This window comes from Loxodonta africana, chromosome 1, assembly GCF_030014295.1.
Source record: "Loxodonta africana isolate mLoxAfr1 chromosome 1, mLoxAfr1.hap2, whole genome shotgun sequence".
Taxonomy (NCBI): Eukaryota; Metazoa; Chordata; class Mammalia; order Proboscidea; family Elephantidae; genus Loxodonta; species Loxodonta africana.
This window is the reverse complement of record NC_087342.1, coordinates 139,486,384-139,503,718: the sequence shown is the minus strand read 5'-3', so window position 1 is coordinate 139,503,718 and position 17,335 is coordinate 139,486,384. Positions and strand designations below refer to the sequence as shown.

General features: G+C 38.7%; 1 protein-coding gene across 1 annotated transcript in view; it reads right to left on the bottom strand.

Moving 5' to 3' along the window:
• Positions 1-2,496: 2,496 nt before the first annotated feature.
• Positions 2,497-17,335, bottom strand: part of MEI4 (meiotic double-stranded break formation protein 4) — a 208,477-nt gene continuing 193,638 nt past the window's right edge. The window contains exon 4 of the mRNA XM_023544299.2: positions 2,497-2,987. Coding sequence (XP_023400067.2) covers positions 2,718-2,987 — 270 coding nt within the window. The 3' untranslated portion in view covers positions 2,497-2,717. The remainder of the gene's footprint in view (positions 2,988-17,335) is intronic.

Here is a 17,335-nt window from a genome sequence, read left to right as displayed (position 1 = left end):
CTTTCATCAGTTTATTGAAACACACATATGCAAATGTCCAATTTTATCTTCATTTTCTCCAGCAGGAAACTTAGACCTTGATACTAACTTCACTGCAGAGTTAACTCTGTTGTAGACTTAAACACAGGATAAGAAAAGGTTAGGTATCATACACTTGATTGAAATTAATGTTTACATAAAAAATAATGCCAAATGGAAATAAGAAGTATCTCCATTTTGCATACAAAGAATGTCACAACATCCTGTCTTTTTCCATAATAAATAAATTTCCTACTTCAATTTTCAGACCTTGAAGCTTGAAGACTATTGAAATTAAGAAATATATTCTATGTACAAAGGCTTCTTAGCTGATGGTTATGCTGATTGGCTGTAGTGGGGGAAAAAAGGCCATTGACGCTGTTTTATATTTATCAACCTCGTCTACAATCATCACAGGGTGGAGAAGATGGGGATATGTCAAGGGAAGTGGATTTTGTGTAGTGTCATTAAGTGAAGTTATTTATGTAAAGGTACCAGGAGTCAAACATTAGGAAAATTCCTCTTAATTCAGGTGCAGGAATATTCTTCTGGTGCTCAATTGGTGCTTGCTGTGGAGTAAATGATTGCCCTCATTCTCCACTCCCTGCTCCCCCATATCCAAAACATTTGCCATGTAACTTTGCAAGTGCCCCACTCAAGATGGAGTGTACATCCCTGTCCCTTGTCTTTGGGCTTGATCAGTTGGTGTGCTTCAGCCAATGCTTGTGGGTGGGAGTGACTTGCAGTGCTTCACAGCCTAATCCTTGAGAGGCACTGCATTTCTACTTTTTGCCCAACTGCCATCCCTAGGAGAAGAGCTTCCCCTCAGTAGCTGCTTCCTCAACAGCCTGGGCCCCAGAATAAGTATACTTGGAACAGAATAGAGCCTGACTTGCAGCAAAGGGCCTAGACCAGCAGGACGGGCAGCCTGGAACAGAGCTTTCCAGAGGAGCTCAGTTCAGATCAGCTGACTTCCAAGTGACCTACAGACATCTGAGAAATAAAATATTCAGTGCTGTATGCCACAGAGATTTTGTTGGTGGTACATAGCAATAGTTGACTGACACATTACATTGAGTTACAGCTTTTATAAAAAGGGCTTTATGTTTTCTAGAAAATATTTTAACTCCCCAAATAATCATGGCAGGTAATGATATAATTTCATGCATACTGTAGATGAAATCAGTAAGTTTATTTTTGTACCAATGACATTTAGGAATGGTAATTAACTTATAAAACAATATCACACACAGTCAGTTAATAAAGCTTATTTGTATTTGTTGTGTCCTAAATTGTACTATACAAAAGTACACAATAAGTGTGCCCATTAAGCTTGTTCGTTATGATTTTGATAATTGAAATAAGGTCAGGGGAAACGTGTAACTGGGAAAATCAATCAATGCTTTTTTTTAATAAGTATAAAGTGTATTTCTGGACAGATGTGAGACTTCATAAAAGTATCCTTAATGACTTAATCATATATGCCTTAACTGTAATTTAACAATCATAAAAAAACAATCATAGAAATACATAATCAACAGCATCAAAACAAACATTTGTTGAAAAACAAATACAGAACATTTTAAACAACTAACTAGTTTAACTTTTAAAGGTTAATTAATTTTAAAACTTAAAAAGGATTTAACACGTGTACTGCATATATGAAATTAAAGGCCACAAGGTTTCCAAATGTTAAAAACTTTTCTTCTTCTCCATGTGTCCCCTCTAAGTTGACAGGCAATGATATAAGTGGAACTATGTAATAAAAAAAAGTTTTAAAAATTGCATTTATAGATGCTTAAACAGTTTGTGATGATAAAGCAAATAAAAAAAATTTAAGATCTCATCTGTTACCATTTAGCATCTATTATATGGAAATCTTTTAAAATTTCAATATTTCCTATGAGATAGACAATTAATGGTCCATTTTAGAGAATAACAGAGTTAGAGTATACTGAGGGACATATTGTAAGATACAGGTACATGGCAATAAGGCACTCTCAACTGAAGCTGATTTTGATACAGAAATATGACTCAATCTATTATACACAATTTATGACTAGTCATTAAATCAAATTAATGATTTAGAGATCTATTTAAAAATACTCACTTTAAAAATATTCTTTATGGACTAACAGACCACGACTATCACAGCCTCCACCAGACTGAGTCTAGCACAACTAGATGGTACCCAGCTGCCAGCAACTGCTCTGACAGGGATCACAACAGAAGGCCCTGGACAGAGTTGGAGAAACATGTAGAAAAAAATTCTAATTCATAAAAAAAGACCAGATTTTGTGGTCTGACAAGGACTGGAGAAACCCTGAGAGTATGCCCCCCAGATACCCTTTTAACTCAGTACTGAAGTCACTCCTGAGGCTCACTCTTCAGCCAAAGATCAGACAGACCCATAAAACAAAATGAGACTTAATAGGCACACTAGCACAGGGGCAAGGATGAGATGACAGGAGGGGTCAGGAGAGCTGGTAATGGGAAGCCCGAGGTCAAGAAGGGGAGAGTATGGATATGTTGTGGGGTTGGCAACCAATGTCACAAAACAGTATGTGTATTAATCGTTTAATGAGAAACTAATTTGCTCTGTAAACCTTCATCTAAAATAGTATAAAAAATTAAAAAAATTCTGTAAGCATAAAATCTCCATATATTCAAATTTAATGTTTCTGATATTTGGTAAATTGCTAAGGAAGGGAGTTATTTTCCACAGTTTCTATCTCTGCTGAGTTAAAGAGAATTCCCAGTCTCCATAAGTAAAAAGTAAACAAAGGGAATGTATCCGAGAGGTGGAAAATAGTTTGATCATGTTTTTGAAGAAATTTCTTTATTTCTTGGTCATCGTGCCTTATACTTGAAGTGTTGCCTTCTTCAGTTTCCTTTTGAAGAAGTTGTTCCAGAACCCAGAATAGGAAGAAAATATTTTCATAGCGTATCACATCATAGCTGGCTTGCACCTAGAAATAAACAACAAAATCTTAAAAAAAGAAAAAAAAAAAGGTTGTTGCTCAGCTCAGAAAATGCCAAATAAAAAGATTAAAATTTCAGACAAAAAGTAAGTCTTTCAGGGGAACACCGTCTGTTTTCCTGGTCCTTTGATGGTGGTGGGGGAGAAGGGGAACATTTCATTTTCTCAAAGACTTTACAATCTTTTCTTCCTTGCTGGTTTACAAAGCTGCAAATCATATCTCTGCATTCTTGTTATAATTCGTTACTCAGGTGAGCCTAAAGTTACCTCACACATACTAAGTGTTGAGTGTTGAATTCAATATTCTGCTAAAGATTTCCAAGGCATGATAAATAGTTACTTCTGCCAATTATAAAGATCTTTAAGGGAAGGATTTTAGGAACATGTTTGGATGTAAAAACAGTTCTAGAATAGTTAGATTATGATCTGTAAAAGACCAGATGTGACCTCATACTGATCATCAGAAGTAAGGGAGGAGTAGGATCAGATTGTGTGAAATCAGATAATGGACATGCATGGAAATGTAGATACAGCCTGTAGAACTTATTATTTGACCCACATAGTTGAAAGTCAGGTGAGTCAAAGGAAGGCCTACAAAGTGGGCAATGACAAGCATAACATGAGAGGGCAGAAAAATCAGTGTAAAAACAGAAGCTGGCATAATCATTTGCTTATTAATTAAGAAATGCTTTTTTTTTTTTTTTTTATGGTGCAGTGGTTAAGAGCTCGGCTGCCAACCAAAAGGTTGGCAGTTCGAAGTCACCAGCCGCTCCCTGGAAACTCTGAGGGGCAGTTCTACTCTGTCCTAGAGGGTGTCTATGAGTTGGAATTGACTTGATGGCAATGGGTTTGGTTTGGTATGCATTGCAATATAACATTTTATCCTATTCAAGTTCAGAGGAATGTGTTTTTCAGTAAGGTGGTCTGATAAACAGAATCAAATAAATATAGATAACTGAAAATAAATACTTTCTTTTAAAGGCTTGGACTAAAAATTAATCTCCAATTACACTATCCTCACACTCCTACCAAATTGGACTACACATTCTTAAATGTATACACGTAATGCCGATACACTTGTTCCCTTGATCTAGAATGGCCTCTATAATCAAACTCTAACTACCAGCACCCTGGTCAGCCTTCAATGTCCATTATAGATGCCTAAAATATCCACTGAGTCTTTCCAGTTTCCTACAGTTTTATAGATCTTAACTTATTCTTCCTTATACTCTGATTGGCTATTTATATGTTTCATTACCTATTCACAATCTAAACGTGTTATCAGAAGTAGATGTGTCCCTGTCACTGCAATTTCTACAGTGCCTAGGACAGTGTCTTGTTCATAATAGACCCTCAACACACATTTTTTGTTTTGAACCAAACAGGAATTATAGTGCTTTAAAGACAATAATCATAGTTATATGATTACAACCATATTATAGTTATAGCCAATAATCATATATTGGCTATAACTTGAAGGAGAGTAACATTTTCCAAAATTAAAATTACTTTCTGATCACTTTTCCTATTCTAAACAAACAATCACAAAAATCACATTATGTGTTTAACCTGATCTTGCAGGTGGTAATTAAATGCATATTTTTAAGCCTGCTCACTAAAGGCCACAAATAGTCCACATTTCTCTATGAGTTAATAAATAATTTTTCTTTTGAAGATTTTAGACTATTGCTCTACGTATAGCTCCTTATAGCTACTTGGAGCCCTGGTGGCACAGTGAATAAGAGCTCAGCTACTAAGCAAAAGGTCGGCAGTTCAAATCCACCAGCCGCTTCTTGGAAATCCTACAGGGCAGTTCTACTCTGTACTATAGGGTCTCTATGAGTCAGATTTAACTGGACGGCAAAGGGTACAGGTATAGCTACTTAGAAATTAACATAAATTAGGCAGTGTTTAAATAAGAATTCTATAGCAAAAAAGACAAAATTGTTTCATTCATTTTGAAGCTTTACCTATGACAGGAGTACAGTGCTTTATAATGACAGAGATTATCCATGTAGGCAGGGGTGGTACTAATGATTTAAGTGTCCACCCCTACCTATTATATTAGTTGTATATTCTATTACTTACCCTACTTGGTCCTTAAAATACATTGGGATTTTGTGAACAAAATGATTACTCTTTTTTTCAAAATTATTTAGATTACTTTCTAAAGAACTATGATTCTCACCGCTAACACTGATTTCATGATCAGTAAAGAATTCCCAGATTGACAGGAATGAAGGGAATGACAGAATGATGGGAATTTCTCCCTCCAGACAAAGGCCATAGCATGCCAGCAAAATCAGGGCAAGGGTGTGGAGCAGGCAGAGTATGTTCTCATCACCTTTCCATCGGCCTTGAGAATCCCACTGAGCAGGTTTAGATCGGCTGCCAGGTGGCCGACTGTCCCCACTGTGCTGTCCCTTTTCTCTATTTTGCTTTGGACTTCATGTCTCTTACCAGAATATATCTGTCTTGGGTTCCATCTCTATCCTAAAATGCTTTCTCATAATAAGTAACTGGATAATCTCTTTTGCTCCAAGATATTAACAGCTCCTAAAATATTAATCTGCAGCTAACTCCTTTCTTTAGAGATAGTATGCACTTAATGCTTTAGCAGTCTCTCCTCTCAACATGTAAAATGGCATGTCTGTGGGGGAGGTCTTTCCTGTAGTTCTCAAGTTTCATCACTCTAGCAGCTGCCTGTTCTGTTTAATCATATGCTCAGGCACTTTCTGAATTAGTGTCTTAAGCCTGATGAATCCTAAAATAAATGGTATTAGGATGATGGCTGACACCCTTCCACTATATTTTGGTGTAATTTTTATATTTTCAGTGTTATGGATTGAATTGTGTGCCCCCCAAATATGTGCTGTAATTCTTAATCCCTACACCTGTCGATGTAGTCACATTCGGAAACAGGATTGCGTTATGTTAATCATGCTGTATCAGTGTAGGATAAGGTTATATCAGTGTCTTAAATCTAAGCACTTTTGAGATATAAAAGGAGATTAGGTATAGAAGCAAGCAAGCAGGAGTAGGGGAAAGATAAGTCTGCCTGGAGATCTCCAGGATACGCTGAGAAGAACCCTAGAGAAGCTGAGACAAAGATTTTCCCCAAAGTGGACTGAGATAGTCTTCCACAAGAGCTGGCATCCTGAATTCGGGCTTCTAGCCTCCCAAACTGCGGGACAAAATACATTTCTGTTCCTTAAAGCCACCCACTTTGTAACAGCAGCACCAGCAAATTAAGATACTCAGTGTCAAACTGGACTGACTCACACCAATGTTGGAAAATACCTATTTGTGTAAACACCTGTCAGGAAGAGTGAATAAGTCTCCCCCTAGTCCCACACAAGCAGGATGGCTGTCCATACCTGACACATGCTGTCCTTGAGGAGCACCCACTAAAGTCCTGTGAGTACCTCTCATGGCCTAATGCCATTTTATATAGTGTGGAACTTCAGAGGAGGAAAATACTTTGTAGCAAATTCCCAGATTTTTTTTCAGCCTGTTTTCAGAATTAAAACATTTCTATGTTTATTTTTCTATTTCTGAGTTGGGCTTCAGAAAGTCAAAGTATCCAAATACTTTTTAAAAATCATGAGAAAATACTAGTATTTCTCTACATGCTACTAAATTATAGTTCAGAACTTAGAATCTGAAGGTAAGGCTATAGATATTATGCCCATTTCCTAATTACTGCTCTTGTTGGAATTCGGTCAAGGTTAACTTGACATGTTTGTGAAAACTTATTATACTTGAAGCACACACTGCTAATTGCTTATCCCATAGCCATTTCTCTCTTCTTCATCAACACAACCCCAGTTTTATCCAGGGTGGGATAGATAGCTAAAATCTCTGTCCCCTTAAGGGTTGTTGTTAGTTTCAAGGCTATGATCTTTCAGAGGCAGACTGCCAGGCCTGTCTTCAGAGATGCCTCTGAGTGTATTTGAACCACCAACCTTTCATCTAGCACTAGGTATAACCATTTGTATCACCCAGGGACCCCTCTGTAATGGTAGTTCTAGTCAAAAGTCAAAGAGACATTGTTACTGTTGTTACGTGCCATTGAGTCAGTTCTGACTCATAGCAACCCTACAGGAGCAGAGTAGAACTGCCCCATAGGATTTCCAAGGAGCGCCTGGTGGATTCGAACTGCCGACCATTTGGTCAGCAGCCAAGCTCTTAACCATTGTGCCACCGAGCCTCCTCAAAGAGATGTTAAGTGTAAATGATTGGGCAGGGCTTCTGGGAAAGCTCTTTAATAGCAGACAAAACCTGCTAGAATGTGCCTATATCCTACCCCCTTAAAAGTTTTTCCTACTTGGAAACATGGAAGCAGTTCTTGGAGGTAGAGGATGAGCCCCCTATGGATGGACATAAAGGGCCAGAGGCCTGAGGGTGCTGTGCAGCCCGATATACCTACACAGGACAGTTGCATTTTCCTGCACAGTGCTGGCATTCCCTTCTTCCATTTTGGCCTTTTAGAATTGGAATCTTGAGACCTCCTCTAGGCAGGAAGGGAACTCTCAAGTTTTCTTGGCCCTGCTGCTTTCTGCTGCCTCTGACACAGAAAGGACAGAGGTACCAAAAGGGATGAAAACACTCATTGCTCAACAACAGAAAATGAAATAAAAGGTACTGTATACTTGAAGTGAAGCTCAGTGTCTGGATGTTTATGCTTAATACTGAAAAAAACAGGGGAGTGTGACAGTTCATCAAATCCAACAATTTGACAATTTATGTATGTTAGCAAAGGCTAAGCAGAGACGCAATCTGCCACGTTCAGAAATTGGCCTGCTGCTGCGGAAAGGGTGAAAACACAACGTGGCATTTTTCTTATTACTGCAAAAGCAAGAGGAGTAGGAAAAAATTGGAACCTCACAGAAGAGACAAGCAAGTGAAAGAGCACAGCCACATAACCTGACTATCAAATTAAACATTCAGTGACATTATGTACTATTGGCTCAGTATCCTGTGTGCCAGATTTTGTTAGACAGAAGCAATAAGTAAAATACAACTAAAATTAGTAGTCTCTAAAAGGATGAATTCTACACAATACTTTAAAGGAAAGGTCAGTGTCACCATGATAATTAAGTCGGAAACTCACCTCTGACTCTTAATAATCTTCTTTTTATTTAACAGAAGGCAAGGAAGGCAGGAAATTTCAGACAAGGAGACTAAGGGGATGAAGTTAACTATCAGCAGTTTGCTGAACACCTGGCAGTTTCTGAAGCACAGGAGAAAACTGTGAAAGAGCTGGCAGTTAAACGGGGTTTTAGCTAGGTCCCATACCCGCCGCAGTGCGTGGGGACAGGGTAGCGCATGTGAAGATGTACATGCATGTGTGTGTGTGTGTATATGTATATATATATCGTCAGTGACACTGAGACTACAACAGAAATGCACATTCACTTAAAACTAGGTCTCCTCCAAAGGTTGTATTAGATCCTCTTGCACTCACCACAATCTGGGTGTCAGGCCTACACTGCAGGAATATAAAATAAAAGGCTGATCAGAACAGAATGTAGTTAATTAGGGGAGATTTCCTAGGGATGAATTATGAGTCAGGGCTCAAGGTGAGGGGTAAAGATTGGCCAATCATCTTTTTTTTTTTTTTAAATAATTTTTATTGTGCTTTAAGTGAAAGTTTACAAATCAAGTCAGTCTGTCACATATAAGCTTATATACACCTTACTCCATACTCCCACTTACTCTCCCCCTAATGAGTCAGCCCGCTCCCTCCATCCAGTCTCTCCTTTCGTGCCGGTTTTGCCAGTTTCTAACCCCCTCCACCCTCCCATCTCCCCTCCAGACAGGAGATGCCAACACAGTCTCAAGTGTCCACCTGATACAAGTAGCTCACTCTTCATCAGCATCTCTCTCCTACCCACTGTCCAGTCCCTTCCATGTCTGATGAGTTGTCATGGGGAATGGTTCCTGTCCTGGGCCAACAGAAGGATTGGGGACCATGACCACCGGGATTCCTCTAGTCTCCGTCAGACCATTAAGTCTGGTCTTTTTATGAGAATTTGGGGTCTGCATCCCACTGTTCTCCTGCTCCCTCAGGGGTTCTCTGTTGTGCTCCCTGTCAGGACAGTCACTGGTTGTGGCCAGGCACCATCTAGTTCTTCTGGTCTCAGGATGATGTAAGTCTCTGGTTCATGTGGCCCTTTCTGTCTCTTGGGCTCATAGTTATCGTGTGACCTTGGTGATCTTCATTCTCCTTTGATCCAGGTGGGTTGAGACCAATTGATGCATCTTAGATGGCCGCTTGTTAGCATTTAAGACCCCAGACGCCACACTTCAAAGTGGAGTACAGATTGTGTTCATAATAGAATTATTTTGCTAATTGACTTAGAAGTCCCCTTAAGCCATAGTCCCCAAACTCTCACCCTTGCTCCGCTGACCTTCGAAGCATTCAGTTTATCCTGGAAACTTCTTTGCTTTTGGTCCAGTCCGGTTGAGCTGACCTCCCATGTATTGAGTATTGTCCTTCCCTTCACCTAAAGTAGTTCTTATCTACTAACTAAAATCAGTAAATAACCCTCTCCCATCCTCCCTCCCTCCCCTCCTCGTAACCACAAAAGTATGTGTTCTTCTCAGTTTATACTATTTCTCAAGATCTTATAAGAGTGGTCTTATACAATATTTGTCCTTTTGCCTCTAACTGATTTCACTCAGCATAATGCCTTCCAGGTTCCTCCATGTTATGAAATGTTTCACAGATTCGTCACTGTTCTTTATCAATGCGTAGTATTCCATTGTGTGAATGTACCATAATGTATTTAATCATTCATCCATTGATGGGCACCTTGGTTGCTTCCAGCTTTTTGCTATTGTAAACAGAGCTGCAATAAACATGGGTGTGCATATATCTGTTCTGTGAAGGCTTTTATTTCTTTAGGGTATATTCCGAGGAGTGAGATTTCTGGGTTGTATGGTAGTTCTATTTCTAACTTTTTAAGAAAACGCCAGATAGATTTCCAAAGTGGTTGTACCATTTTACATTCCCACCAGCAGTGTATAAGAGTCCCAATCTCTCCGCAGCCTCTCCAACATTTATTATTTTGTATTTTTTGGATTAATGCCAGCCTTGTTGGAGTGAGATGGAATCTCATCGTAGTTTTAATTTGCATTTCTCTAATGGCTAATGATCGAGAGCATTTTCTCATGTATCTGTTAGCTGCCTGAATAGCTTCTTTAATGAAGTGCATGTTCATATCCTTTGCCCACTTCTTGATTGGGTTGTTTGTCTTTTTGTGGTTGAGTTTTAACAGAATCATATAGATTTTAGAGATCAGGCGCTGGTCGGAGATGTCATAGCTAAAAACTTTTTCCCAGTCTGTAGGTAGTCTTTTTACTCTTTTGGTGAAGTCTTTAGATGAGCATAGGTGTTTGATGTTCAGGAGCTCCCACTCATCTGGTTTCTCTTCGTCATTTTTTGGTAATGTTTTGTATTCTGTTTATGCCTTGTATTGGGACTCCTAACGTTCTCCCTATTTTTTCTCCATGATCTTTACGGTTTTAGTCTTTATGTTTAGGTCTTTGATCCACTTGGAGTTAGTTTTTATGCATGGTGTGAGGTATGGGTCTGTTTCATTTTTTTGCAAGTGGATATCCAGTTATGCCAGCACCATTTGTTAAAAAGACTATCTTTTCCCCAATTAACGGGCACTGTGCCTTTGTCAAATATCAGCTGCTCATATGTGGATGGATTTACATCTGGGTTCTCAATTCTGTTCCATTGGTCTATGTGTCTGTTGTTGTACCAGTACCAGGCTGTTTTGTCTACTGTGGCTGTATAATAGTTTCTAAAATCAGGTAGAGTGAGGCCTCCCACTTTCTTCTTCTTTTTCAGTAATGCTTTACTTATCTGGGGCTTCTTTCCCTTCCATATGAAGTTGGTGATTTGTTTCTCCATCACATTAAAAAATGTCATTGGAATTTGGATCGGAAGTGCATTGTATGTATAGATGGCTTTTGGTAGAATAGACATTTTTACTATGTTAAGTCTTCCTATCCATGAGCAAGGTATGTTTTTCCACTTATGTAAGTCCTTTTTAGTTTCTTGCACTAGTACTTTGTAGTTTTCTTCGTATAGGTCTTTTACATCTTTGGTAAGATTTATTCCTAAGTATTTTCTCTTCTTGGGGGCTACTGTGAATGGTATGGATTTGGTGATTTCCTCTTTGATGTTCTTTTTGTTGATGTAGAGGAATCCAAGTGATTTTTGTATGTTTATCTTATAACCCGAGACTCTGCCAAACTCTTCTATTAGTTTCAGTAGTTTTCTGGAGGATTGCTTAGGGTTTTCTGTGTATAAGATCATGTCATCTGCAAATAGAGATAATTTTACTTCCTCCTTGCCAATCCGGATGCCCTTTATTTCTTTGTCTAGCCTAATTGCTCTGGCTAGGCCCTCTAGCACAATGTTGAATAAGAGCGGTGATAAAGGGCATCCCTGTTGGGTTCCTGTTCTCAAGGGAAATGCTTTCAGGCTCTCTCCATTTAGAGTGATGTTGGCTGTTGGCTTTGTATAGATGCCCTTTATTATGTCGAAGAATTTTCCTTCCATTCCTATTTTACTGAGAGTTTTTATCATGAATGGGTGTTGGACTTTGTCAAATGACTTTTCTGCATCAATTGATAAGATCATGTTGTTTTTGTCTTTTGTTTTATTTATATGGTGGATTACATTAATGGTTTTTATAATATTAAACCAGCCTTGCATACCTGGTATAAATCCCGCTTGGTCATGGTGGATTATTTTTTTGATATGTTGTTGAATTCTATTGGCTAGAATTTTGTTGAGGATTTTTGCATCTATGTTCATGAGGGATAGAGGTCTTAATTTTCTTTTTTTGTGGTGTCTCTACCTGGTTTTGGTATCAAGGATATGGTGGCTTCGTAGAATGAGTTAGGTAGTATTCCATCATTTTCTATGCTTTGAAATACCTTTAGTAGTAGTGGTGTTAACTCTTCTCTGAAAGTTTGGTAGAACTCTGTAGTGAAGCCATCCGGGCCAGGGCTTTTTTTTTGTTGGGAGTTTTTTGATTACCTTTTCAATCTCTTTTTTTGTTATGGGTCTATTTAGTTGTTCTACTTCTGACTGTGTTAGTTTACATAGGCAATGTTTTTCTAGGAATTCATCCATTTCTTCTAGGTTTGCAAATTTGTGAGAGTACACTTTTTCATAATAATCTGATATGATTCTTTTAATTTCAGTTGGGTCTGTTGTGATATAGCCCATTTCATTTCTTATTCGGGTTATTTGTTTCCTTTCCTGTACTTCTTTAGTCAGTCTGGCCAATGGTTTATCAATTTTGTTAATTTTTTTAAAAAACCAGCTTTTGGCTTTGTTAATTCTTTCAATTGTTTTTCTGTTCTCTAATTCATTTAGTTCAGCTCTAATTTTTATTATTTGTTTTCTTCTGGTGCCTGATGGATTCTTTTGTTGATCACTTTCTATTTGTTCAAGTTGTAGGGACAGTCCTCTGATTTTGGCACTTTCTTCTTTTCGTATGTGTGCATTTATCGATATAAATTGACCTCTGAGCACTGCTTTTGCTGTGTCCCAGAGGTTTTGATAGGAAGTGTTTTTATTCTCATTGCATTCTATGAATTTCTTTATTCTCTCCTTAATGTCTTCTATAACCCAGTCTTTTCTGAACAGGATATTGTTCAGCTTCCAAGTATTTGATTTCTTTTCCCTGATTTTTCTGTTAGTGATTTCCACTTTTATGGCCTTGTGGTCTGTGAAGATGCTTTGTAATATTTTGATGTTTTGGATTCTGCAAAGGTTTGTTTTATGACCTAATATGTTATGTCTTCTAAAGAATGGTCCATGTGCGCTAGAAAAAAAAGTATACTTTGCAGCTTTTGGGTGGAATGTTCTGTATAAGTCTATGAGGTCAAGTTGTTTGATTGTAGCAATTAGGTCTTCGTGTCTCTATTGAGCTTCTTCCTGGATGTCCTGTCCTTCTCCGAAAGTAGTGTGTTGAAGTCTCCTACTATAATTGTGGAGGTGTCTATCTCACTTTTCAGTTCCATTAAAGTTTGTTTTATGTATCTTGCAGCCCTGTCATTGCGTGCATAAATATTTAATATGGTTATATCTTCCTGGTCAATTGTCCCTTTAATCATCACGTAGTGACCTTCTTTATCCTTTGTGGTGGATTTAACTTTAAAGTCTATTTTGTCAGAAATTAGTATTGCTACTCCTGCTTTTTTGCTTGTTGTTTGCTTGATAAATTTTTTTCCATCATTTGAGTTTTAGTTTGTTTGTGTCTCTAAGTCTAAGGTGTATCTCTTGTAGGCAGCATGTAGACGGATCGTATTTCTTTATCCATTCAGAGACTCTGTCTTTTTATTGGTGCATTTAGTCCATTAACATTCAGCGTAATTATAGATAAGTATGTGTTTAGTGCTGTCATTTTGATGCCTTTTTATGTGTGTTGTTGACAATTTCATTTTTCCACTTACTTTTTTGTGCTGAGACGTTTTTCTTTGTAAAGTGTGTGTTCCTCATTTTCATAGGAGTTGACTTTATGTTTGCTGAGTCGTTATGTTTTTTTTGGTTTTTATTTTGATTTATGGAATTGTCATACCTCTTTGTGGTTACCTTAATATTTACCTCTATTATTCTAAGTAAAAACCTAACTTGTATTGTCCTATATCGCCTTGTTTTCCTCTCCATATGGCAGTTCTACGCCTCCTGTATTTAGTCCCTCTTTTTGATTATTGTGGTCTTTACATATTGACTTCAATGATTCCCTGTTTTGAGTATTTTTTTCTTTTTAAAAACTAATCTTAATCTGTTTTTGTGACTTCCCTACTTGAGTTGATATCAGGATGCTCTGTTCTGTGACCTTGTGTTGTGCTGGTATCTGATATTATTGATTTTCTGACCAAACCATTTCCTTTAGTATTTCTTGTAGCTTTGGTTTGGGTTTTGCAAATTCTCTAAGCTTGTGTTTATCTGTAAATGTTTTAATTTCACGTTCATATGTGAGAGAGAGTTTTGCTGGATATGTGATCCTTGGCTGGCAGTTTTTCTCCTTCAGTGCTCTGTATATGTCATCCCATTGCCTTCTTGACTGCATGTTTCTGCTGAGTAGTCTGAACTCATTCTTATTGATTCTCCTTTGTAGGAGACCTTTCTTTTATCCCTGGTTGCTTTTAAAATTTTCTCTTTATCTTTGGTTTTGGCAAGTTTGATGATAATATGTCTTGGTGATTTTCTTTTTGGATCAGTCTTACGTGGGGTTCGATGAGCATCTTGGATAGATATCCCTTCATCTTTCGTGATGTCAGGGACGTTTTCTGCCAACAGATCTTCAACTATTCTTTTTGTATTTTCTGATATCCCTCCCTGTTCTGGGACTCCAATCACATGCAAGTTATTCTTCTTGATAGAGTCCCACATGATTCTTAGGGTTTCTTCATTTTTTTAAATTCTTGTATTTGATTTTTTTTTTGAGGTATATTGGTGTCAATTCCCTCATCCTTCAGGTCCCCCACTCTGCATTCCAATTGCTCGAGTCTGCTCCTCTGACTTCCTATTGCGTTGACCAATTCTGTAATTTTACCGTTGATCTTTTGGATTTCTGAATGCTGTCTCTCTATGGATTCTTGCAACTTATTAATTTTTCCACTATGTTCTTGAATAATCTTTTTGATTTCTTCAACTGCTTTATCAGTGTGTTCCTTCGCTTTTTCTGTACATCACCTTATTTCATTTCTGAGGTCATCCCTGATGTCTTGAAGCATTCTGTAAATTAGTTTTTTATATTCTGCATCTGGCAATTCCAGGATTGTATCTTCATTTGGGAAAGATTTTGATTCTTTAGTTTGGGGAGTTGTAGAAGCAATCATGGTCTGCTTCTTTATGTGGTTTGATATCGACTGCTGTCTCTGAGCCATATATAAGATATTGTAGTGATTTATTTTATATTTGCTCACTGAGTCTTATCTTGTTTTGTTTTCTTTCAATATACGTAGATGGGCTACTAGATTGTGCTGTCTTGATTGTTGTAGCCCTTGAATCACTTATATCGTATTACCAGCTGGTTTGGGCTGTTACCAGATATATAAACCTAAGAGTCCATTCACTATTCTTGAGTAGAATCTGATTGTGGGTCACCAAGTGTGTGGTGCAGACTGTCACCTATCCACCTAGAGGAGTAGTGGTTCTAGTTGTGTGCACCAGATTCTAGTAGCAGCAGGGGGTCACACTCCAGGGGGGGCAGGATGCTGACAGGCTTCCCCCAAGTGCCAGTGAGGTAGGTGTGTCTCTATTCCTAAAGCACTTTGGTGGGTGGGCTCTGCAGCTGTACCTTAGGCACCCAATGTATGTACCTCTACAGTTTGGTAGATATCACCATCCTCAGACCCCTAAGGCAGGAGGCTAGGTGGTCTGGGGGGAGCTTCAGCCCTCAGTTGTGGGTCAGTGAGGGCTCTGTTTAATACGCAGAGATATCTGACCTGGGAAGCTTGTCTTTCTAGTAATCCGCTAAAACGATTACAGTCAGATCCCTATCAGCATTGCCTTTGCATTATAATAGCCACCTTGTTCCCTGTAGGGATGAAAGCCCAAGACTGTGGATCTCATATGCTTGGCTGGAGCTGGTTCTGTATTTTTAGTCCAATTTTGGGAAGTCTGGGAAGGATTTTTGGTCCCTGGGTTTTTGTAGCTGCTTTTCTCAGGCCAGGAGAATGGGTTAGGAAAAGACCAAAAAAACAAAAACAAAAACCACAGAGCACTTCACTCTCTGGCTCAGGAAATTCCAATGTTAATGAAGCCCCCTGGGAAGGGGAGGAGAGGGATCAGATAGATAGGAGAGAGTAGCACCCCAGAATATTGACAAAGTTACTTTTCTTGTTTGGTGATGACTGTTTTATCTGAGATTCCCGAGGGGTGTGTAGGCTGTGCGCGTTGGCTCGGTAGAGATTGTCCCCGAGGGTCAGGCCGTGTCCTTTGCTCGTGCTGTCTCAGAAGCCATGATCAGTTCCTCCGGTCCCAGTCCAAAGCCCAGCACCAAGGTTCCCTGGCTGGGATGCCACACTCCAGGCTCCAAAACCAGTCGCTGCCTCCCGGTGACTTCTCCTCCTCCTCCTTCACGTCGCTGCACTGCCTGCATGCACTGGCTGGGCTTCCCTCGAGGTCACTTCTGGGGGTAGCGCTGTGTCCCGTGTTTGCACCGTCTCAGGATGCCATGCTTAGCTCCCCTACGCCCAATCCAAAGCCCGGCGCCAAGGTTTTCTGACTGGGACGCTGGCTCCAGGCTCCAAAAACAGTCACTGCTTCCCTGTGGTTGCTCGCTCTCAGTCTCTGTCACTCAGGTCAACTCTTTAGATCTGTGTTTGATGGTCAGGGTTCATAGATGGTCATGTATGTGATTGACTCACTTGTTTTTCCAACTCTTTGTTGCAAGAGGGATCCGAGGTAGCTTCTACCTAGTCAGCCATCTTGGCCCCGCCTCTGGCCAATCAGCTTTTGATCAAAGTACAGGCAATGAAGAATAAAAATGATTCAATGGGTGCTAATCCATTTGGCTTTATGTAAATAACGGTGCAGATATCTGTCTAACAGGCTGACCTGGAGACTGGTTCTAAGGGGCTTATGGACCAATTTGTGGAGTAACTTAGATAAAAAGTTCTAAACTATTCAAACTATTCACATTTCGGATCTTGATATTTTACGGTTTTGAAAGTATACCACTCCTATGGCAAGGACTTCAACGAGTAGGCAAGGGTATATATATATATATATATATATATATATATATATATATATATATATATATACACACACATACATACATACACACACACACAAAGATTTTCATTAAAGGATTATATATAACAGCAAAATAAAAAAAAATCTGTCACTATGAGGCTTGTTTAAAAATAATGATTCTCTCATTAACCAATTCGACCCACTTTTCTCAAATCTGGTTCTTGAGGCTGAATTTATATGACCGGTGATAGTTAAATGGATAAGATGGCTTGCAGGGGAAGAAAAGTTTAGATAAGAATCACAGAAAGGAATATGATTTGTGTTTGACAAAAATATGGACTGAGACTCTGAGCTAGGACACATGTGGAATAGGCCGCTGTTGGTTGAAATCATTGAGAAAACAGAATTTTACAAAGCAAGGTTCTTTTAAAATGGATCAGCTTAACACATATTCATTGCTTATTAAATCCCAACAACCATTTACTAGCTATGTGACCTGAGAAAGTTATCTAACCTCTCTAAACCTCGCTCTCCTCAACTAAACTTGGAAATAATAACAGTAAACTCCCCACTGGGTTGCTAAAAGGATTAAA